The sequence below is a fragment of the Acomys russatus genome, chromosome 5 (assembly GCF_903995435.1).
Source record: "Acomys russatus chromosome 5, mAcoRus1.1, whole genome shotgun sequence".
Taxonomy (NCBI): domain Eukaryota; kingdom Metazoa; phylum Chordata; class Mammalia; order Rodentia; family Muridae; genus Acomys; species Acomys russatus.
In genome coordinates, this window is record NC_067141.1 from 78,291,642 (window position 1) to 78,300,120 (window position 8,479).

Here is an 8,479-nt window from a genome sequence, read left to right on the forward strand (position 1 = left end):
TGCCACCATGCTATGATCCCATCAAAGCATTAATTTGTCCACTGGGCCAGAGCCCTCCCTCTTTTATGTCCCAGGAAACCAGAGGCTCCTCCAGGCATGTGCTTTACTAACCTAACCCAGCCAGCCTGACAGTGAGATAACCATTACAGGGCTGTGGAGATGGCTCAGGGTACCCACCATACAGCATACAGTCCTGAGTTCAGATCCCCAGAACCCACATAAAACCTGGGTACAGAAGCATGTACCTGTAAACCCAGGGTTCTGTTATGAGATGGGAGGCAGAGACAGGCCAGATTCATAGAAATTCTCCAACCACCTAGCCTCTTGTACACAGAGGCAAACAATAAAAGGGGATCCTGTCTTAAACAGTGGTCGGTGTGGGCCTGCACCTGGGATTGTCTTCTGATTGTCACACATGCAACCAGGTGTGTGGGTATACACCCCAGGGTACGTGCACACACGTGCGTGTGCGCACACACACACACACACACACACACACACACACACACACACACACACACACAATTAACCACTACAGTGCTCTATGTTTTCAGAGGACAAGTTATTTGCCAATTCCAATACGGCACATTTGAAACCAGCACCATGTAAATGTAGCAGAGATCATGTTGCAGGTAAAATCAAGAGACATCAGCAGATCTGAGCTTTGGGGCACAGAGAGTCGGAGGTGGGCAGGTGGAGAGGTGTTCTCGTTATAAAGGAAAAAAACACAGCATCCAAAGCTTTGCCTGGATATGAGAAAGAACCACCATAAACAGGGATCTCATTCAGGAAGAATCAAGAATACTCCTTCTATACTAAAGGATAGTTTAGTTTCTATCCTCCTGCCTCACCAGCAGGGGCTCATAAGCAAACGCCCAGAAGCCAGGCATCTGGCTGTGAAGCCTCAGAGCCATCCTCTAGGGTAATAAGTAATTAGCAGTGTGCTCTTTACTAAAAGGAGCAGAGGATGCGCGGCTTTCCCGAGCAAAGTGACTGATACAGACTGGCACTTGCAGTGGGCTCTGTACAAGTGGGGAAGCAATTACAACAAACGTTCTTCAAATCTCAAGGGTCCTCGATACCAGGTGACCAGCCATCTGTGCAGTTAGGAGCTGACCAGGAAAGCAGGAACCATGCCAGTTCCTCAGAACAGAGCGAATGTAAGACAGGGACTGACGTGGGTGCTGGGGAGGAGCAACCAAACAAAGTCACTTCTGTGAGGAGGTTGAGCCAGTGCAGGAAGCAGTACCTACCCACAGGGACTGGCGAAGCGAAAAGGGGGAGAGGGCGCTGCTCAAATCCAGTGTGTTCTGGCACCACGCAGGCCTGGGAACTCAGGCTAAGGAGAACTGCCGTGAAAAGCAATGGCTCAGGAAGACAGGTGGGAGGACTGTGGCTTCTCTTCTTCCCTGCCCTCCCATCTCTCACTTAGGTCTTGCCCTGGCTGATGCAGCTTCGGGGGATGGATGCTGATGTGATGCAGAGCAGGGCAGAGTGTAAAAAGGATCTGGCAACAGAGAGGCCCAGTGCTGGCACAGACCAGAAAGTTACACAGCTAGCTCCTAAGACCAGCACAGGTCCGCAGAGCACAGGAAGCCAGATAGATTTACCGCTAATAGCCACTTGAGCCACTTAGGAAAATGGGAGCACATGCCAAGAGGTCCTGGAGCTCACAGGCTGTTACTGCAGTTCTGTGTGGGAAACGGTCCCCAGGTCATGCAGGAAGAAACAGATGTGCAGATGTTACGGAACTCGCCTAAAGTCTCAGCCACTGGATGGCGAAGTTTGAATTGGAGGTCACGCCTCTTTATTGTTTGTTCACTTATTTTGTGTTTGTGTGTGCATGCATGTATGCTGTGGGACCATGTTTGGGCCAGAGGATAACTTGTGAGAGTCGGTTCTGTATTTGTAGCAGGGTGGGTCCTGGGTCGGTGGGGATCAAAGCCAGGTAAGGCAGGCTTGGTGACAAGTGCCTTCACCCACCGACACTTCCCACTGGCCCTGGAGGCTTTTTCTCAGAAGTAGCTCTTCTTGGGTTGAGGGGAGAAAGACGCTGGCAGTTTCAGAATCTTTTGCAAACTGATCATGGTTTGTGGGTATTATGGTAGCTGAGCTGTGAAATGCTTAGAATTCTCTTTTGAAAATATATTTTATTAATTTATTCATATTATATCTAAATTGTTACCCCTTCCCTTATATCCTCCCATTCCTCCCCCCTCCTATTTTCCCCTTACTCCCCTCCCCTATGACTGGGACTGAGGGGGACTTCCTCTCCCTGTGTATGCTCTTAGGGTGTCAAGTCCCTTCTTGGTAGCCTGCTATCCTTCCTTTGAGTGCTGCCAGGCCTCCCCATCCAGGGGACGTGGTCAAATATGGGGCACCAGAGTTCGTGTGAAAGTCAGTCCCCGCTTTCCACTAAACTGTGGAGAATGTCCTGTCCATTGGCTAGATTTGGGCAGGGGCTCAAAGTTTACTGCACATATTGTCCTTGGCTAATGCCATAATTTGAGCAGGACCCCTGGGCCCAGATCCGCTCACCATAATGTTCTACTTGTAGGTTTCTAGGACCCTCTGGATCCTTCTATTTCCCCATTCTCTCTTGCTTCTCTCACCGAGAGTCCCAATAGGAAGTCTTCCTATCTATCTCACTTTCCTGGTAAGTGAAGACTTTCATGGGACATGCCCCTTGGGCTAGTGTCCAGATATGAGTGAGTATATGCCATTTGACTCTTTCTGCTTCTGGGTTAACTCACTCATTATGATAATTTCTAGTTCAATTCATTTGTCCACAAATTTTGGGAATTCCTTGTTTTTAATAACTGAGTAGTATTCCATAGAGTAAATGTACCACAGTTTCTTTATCCATTCTTCTACTGAGGAACACTTAGGCTGTTTCCATGTTCTGGCAATTATGAATAAGGCTGCTATGAACATGGTTGAGCAAATGTTCGTGTTGTGTGCTGGAGCATCTTCTGGGTATATTCCAAGGAGTGGAATAGCTGGGTCTTGAGGAAGCCTTATTCCCAGTTTTCTGAGAAAGCGCCAGATAGATTTCCAAAGTGGTTGTACCAGTTTGCATTCCCACCAACAATGAAGGAGTGTTCCTCTCTCCCCACATCCTCGCCAACATGTGGTGTCACTTGAATTTTTGATCTTAGCCATTCTGATGGGTGTAAGATGGAATCTCAGAGTTGTTTTGATCTGCATTTCCCTGATGATTAAAGATGTTGAGCATTTCTTTAAGTGTTTCTCAGCCATTTGATATTCCTCTGTTGAGAATTCTCTGTTTAGTTCTGAGCTCCATTTCTCAATCGGGTTATTTGGTTTGGTGGTGTTTAGCTTCTTGAGTTCTTTATATATTTTAGATATTAGACCTTTGTCAGATGTAGGGTTGGTGAAGATCTTTTCCCAGTCTGTAGGCTGTCGCTTTGTTCTGTTGACAGTGTCTCCTGCCTTACAGAAGCCTCTCAGCCTCATGAGGTCCCATTTATTCATTGCTGATGTTAAGGCCTGGGCTGTTGGTATTCTGTTCAGGAAATTGTCTCCTGCGCCTATGTGTTCCAGGCTCTTCCCCACTTTTTCTTCTAACCAGTTTAGTGTCTCTGGTTTTATGTTGAGGTCTTTGATCCACTTGGACTTGAGTTTTGTGTATGGTGACAAATATGGGCCAATTGCATTTTTTTACATGTAGACATCGTTAGACTAGCACCATTTGTTGAAGATGCTATCCTTTTTCCATTGAATAGATTTGGTTTCTTTGTCAAAAATCAAGTGACCATATGTGTGTGGGTTCATTTCTGGGTCTTCAATTAAATTCCATGCTTAGAATTCTTATTTCGTGAACCAGCCTAGCAAATTCTACTCTTTCTCAGCAAGTTCTTGTACTGGCTTTGTCACATCTCAGACCAGTGGTCACATTAGCTGTTGTGTGGCCTCCTGCCTAAGGAGGGCAGATCCCTCTTGTCAGGACTCAAAGTGGGAGCTTGTTGGGAAAGGAAACCCACCTTCAGCAACGATCTTTTCATAGTCTTGTTTGCTTGTTGAAGTGGTTGTGCAGAAGACAATAATTACCTTTCTCATTTGATTTCCCTGATGATAATAATGTTAAACTCATACCATTCATTCGTTCTCTTTTATGAAATATCTGTTTGGATCTTTTGTCCATTTTCCCCATTGAGTTGTCTTCCTGTTGAGCCCCAAAATTTAGTTATGTATTCTAAAGTACATTTAAGACAATTTTGTTCATTTTTATGTGTGTGAATGTTTTGCCTGCCGTGTGTGTATGTGTGAATTCAGTTCATTCCAGGTGCTCTCAGAGATCAGAAGAGGAAGTCTCTGGTATTGGAGTCAGGGATGGTTGTTAACCACAACGTGGTGGATGGGAACTGGACCCGAATCTTCCTCAAGAACAAGTGTTCACTAGATGTCCCTCAACCAAAGAATGGATAAAGAGACTATGGTACATTTACACAGTGGAATACCACTCAGCTATTAAAAACAAGGAAATCTTAAAATTTGCAGGCAAATGGGTAGAACTAGAAATGATCATCCTGAATGAGGTAAACCAGACCCAGAAAGACCCACATAGCCCAACACAGATGTCCTCCGAGAGACTCCTCTCAGTAGGAGGTTGGGACAGCTTCTGGGACTCACTGTTGGACTCTGAGTGAGAGTGGTATGGAAAGATGGGGGGAAAGAAGGACCCAGAGGGCTCAGGAGGCCCACAAGGAGACCATCAAGGCTAGCATATCTGGACCCAGGAGGGGCTGCACAAACTGTTGCACCAACCAAGGACAATGCATGCAGGAACCCTAGACCCCCTGTTCAGATCTAGCCAATGGACAGCTCATTCTCCACAGTTGTGGGGAGGGAGGGGACTGCCTCTGACGTGAACTCTGGTGCCCCTGATTTGATCACTTCCCCTTGGTGGGGAGGCCTGGTGGCGCAAAGAAGAAGAGGAAGCAGGCTATCTGCATGAGATCTGATAGGCTGTGGTCATATGGTAGGGGAGGCGGTCCCCTTTTATCAAAGGTCTAGGGGAAGGGAATAGGATGAAAGAGGGAAGGAGGGGAAAACGGGAAGATAAAAGTGAGGGAATAACAATTGGGATGTAATCTGAATAAATTATAATAAAAAAAAAACAACAAGTATTCATAACTGCTGAGTCATCTCTCCAGCCCCTGCATGTACATTCTGGGTCACATATATATGAATATACATGTACACAAATATATGACCCAAAATATAATACATATTATAATAAATTATTATTATTTATTTTTTTATCTTCTGGAAGAAGGCATCAATGGACAGTGCATTTTGACCAGAAGCCTCAACTCACAAATTTGGTGACAATTCAACACAATTTTTATTAGCAGACTTTTTAAGAAGAAAAATCTTAATTATTGTTAAAATCTTAACATATTGTTAATATGTTACGTGAGATGCATGCCCTATGTAGTTCATACTTGTCTTAACCCTAACCCTAACCCTAACCCAACCCTAACCCTAACCCAACCCTAACCCTAACCCAACCCTAACCCTAACCGTAACCCTAACCCTAACCCTAACCCAACCCTAACCCTAACCCTAACCCTAACCCTAACACTAACCCTAACCCAACCCTAACCCTAACCCTAACCCTAACTTGAGCTCCATCTGCCTTAGCCTCTCTAGTGATGAGATTATAAGGTTGTTATCACTGGTGTTTGTGGTCAACCCCAGGGCTTTGCAGATGCTAGGCAAACACTCTTTCACTGAGCTATACTCACAGCCTAATTTTCTTTTCTTTCTTTTTTATTAACTCATACACAGCTACTTGTCTTCTGGTTTGTTGAAGCAGTAAGTCAGACAACACTTGCCACAGTAATGTCTGTCAAAGTGGCCAGCCACGAACACTCCAGCACCACACTCATCAGAAGGACACTCTCGACGAAGTCGGCTAATTTTGCCGTGTTCATCCACCTTATAGTATTTCAGCTCAGCCAACTTCACCTTCTTCCTCTTATGCTTATTCTTCTTGGGAGTGGTGTGAGACTTCTTCTTCCTTTTCTTAGCACCACCATGAAGTCTCAACACAAGATGGAGGGTGGACTCCTTTTGAATGTTGTAGTCTGACAGAGTGCGGCCATCTTCCAGCTGCTTACCAGCAAAGATCAGCCTCTGCTGATCAGGGGGAATTCCTTCCTTATCCTGGATCTTGGCCTTTACATTTTCTATAGTATCTGAGGGTTCAACCTCGAGAGTGATGGTCTTCTCCGTAAGGGTCTTCACAAAAATCTGCATCTTGGCGGTGGCTCCACCGCAGATGGCAGACTGGAAATGGCCATATGTAGGTTTATAGTTCATTTAGAGCTTATGGTCTGGACATAATGTACCATTGGTCCAGATTTCCTGTCAATATTTTTATGTAGTAATGGGCTTCCTAAGAACGCTTTCTCAAAGGCATACTTGCTTTGGCCAGATTTCCCTTCCGTGGTCCTCCACTCTCCGTCTCATTAGTTCTTTGTCCTTAAAAACAGCTTTGATTCTACTTTCATATCATGTGCAAATGTGGGATTTTGAGACAGAATCTCATTATGTAGACCTGGCCGGCTTTGAACTCACAGATCCCTTCTGCTTCTCCAGTGCTAGATTAAAGGAGAAGGTAGGTCACCGCCACGGACCTTGGGAATGGGAGTTCTCGAAGCCTCGGTGCACAAGGATTCGGCAAAGTGACAAACAGACCAACCTAGGGGAGTTTAGATCTGAGTGTATTTTGTAGTCAAGCAATCTAGATTTTTATACACATTTTTTTAAATGGGGAGTACTTTGTGGTCACATATTTTTTTTTTTTACGGAGTAGTTTCAAGGGAGTCAGTGAAGCAATCAGGCATACACAGTACAAAGTACAGAATGCAAAGTAATAGTGTTGTCGTCATTCTTAAGTCATTGGCTTGGTATCCGTACGCATGTGCCCTCTTTATCAAAGGTCAGTGTTCTCTCATTGTGCCAAACATCTGTGTGCCAAGACAGTTTTTTTATTAGTTTTTTTTTTTTTTTTTAATCTGAGCGCCACTACCTGGAGCTTTCTTAAACACTTTATTTGTAAGTCATAATATAAATTATTAACTGATGATTAATTCTTAGCCATGTTTCTTTTAACAAGTGGAGCAGAACTTGGCGGTGAACTTTGACCCTGAATGGTCCTTGGCTGCAGTCCCACGTAAGGGAATTTCATGAGAATGGTCATCATGCTTGAAAGGTTCTGATGTGAGAGTAAGGTTAGGAGAAAAAAAAAATAAGGTCAGAATATGCCAACACAATGAGTACAAAGAAGGCTGCCATCAGTTACTCCTGGCAGGAATATCAGACCCATTCCAGGAGGCTCTCCCTGGGCAGGGGCCGTCCCCTCGGGTTGTGCAGTAACATTTGTCACACGGACTCCACAGGAGGGGTGGTGACAGTTACCATTCCTGGCCTGGTTTTTGAAACAAGGTTTTCCTGTGTAGTCCAATTGGTCTCAAGCTTGAAATCTCCTGCTTCTGCCACTTAAGTGCTGAAATAAAAAAATATGTGCCAACTGTGGGTGAGGGGGCGATGCTCTCCTCCCCCGTCCCCGCAACCTCCCTCCTCACCTTCGATAGCTCAGACAGCTGGCCGGGAGAGCCCGGGAGCAGAAGAGCTATCCCTGCCCTATCACTGGCGGCCCCACTCAGGATACAGGGCCCTGTCCCTCTCCTGGGCAACACAGTGGAGCTGGCCCTGATGATAAAGGGTGGGAGAGCTGGCCCAGCCCTCTCATGGCTGGAGCACTTGGGAAAGCGGACTCTGCACCTTGACTGGGGAGCATGGCGGAGCTGGTTTTGCTGGCTTGGGTGCTGATGAGCTTGCTAGAGGGCATGAGAGCAAGCAAGCTGACCCGGCTTCCTGCTGATGGTGACATCGGGTGGCCCCTAGCTGGAGCAGTGCTGGAGAGCTTGACCTGGTGGCGCGGATAAGGGAGAGCCGGCTTGCTGACCAGCTCAGCTATCATCCAGGCCAAGATCCAGGGCTCTGATTGGCCCACGCCAAAATCTGTATCATCTGTGACAGGCTGGGATGCGCGAAAGGGCGAGTCCTGCCGATCAAAGCTGCAGGATCTCCACGACACAGGACAACAACAGGATAACCGGGAGGAGTGCCGGTGAAGATCCAATATTGATGACGCCACAGAAGCCAGAGCCCTCGATCCAGACCAATGACTCATTGCAATGAACATTGGCAAGTGAGCATGTGTGGGAGGAAGGGCGTACTGTGGGGCACGCTGTAACATACTACAGCTCCCACAATGAGTTGTCTGTGCTGTGTGTGTGTTATTTTGTTGGGGAGGTTGCAAGGGCGAAGGGTGGATATGAAAGGAGATGAACAAGACTGGGGTGCATAGTGTGAAGCTCACCAAGAATCAATAAAAAGCTTAAAAAAATGTGCCACCATGTCTGGTCATAAGATTCATTCAGAA

The 8,479-nt window shown here is 46.2% G+C and overlaps 1 protein-coding gene across 1 annotated transcript; it reads right to left on the reverse strand.

Moving 5' to 3' along the window:
* Window positions 1-5,799: 5,799 nt before the first annotated feature.
* LOC127190122 (ubiquitin-40S ribosomal protein S27a-like) lies at window positions 5,800-6,318 on the reverse strand. The gene has a single exon (XM_051147162.1). The coding sequence runs from the start codon at window positions 6,283-6,285 to the stop codon at window positions 5,815-5,817; it is 471 nt and encodes a 156-aa protein (XP_051003119.1). The 5' UTR covers window positions 6,286-6,318; the 3' UTR covers window positions 5,800-5,814.
* Window positions 6,319-8,479: the final 2,161 nt, after the last annotated feature.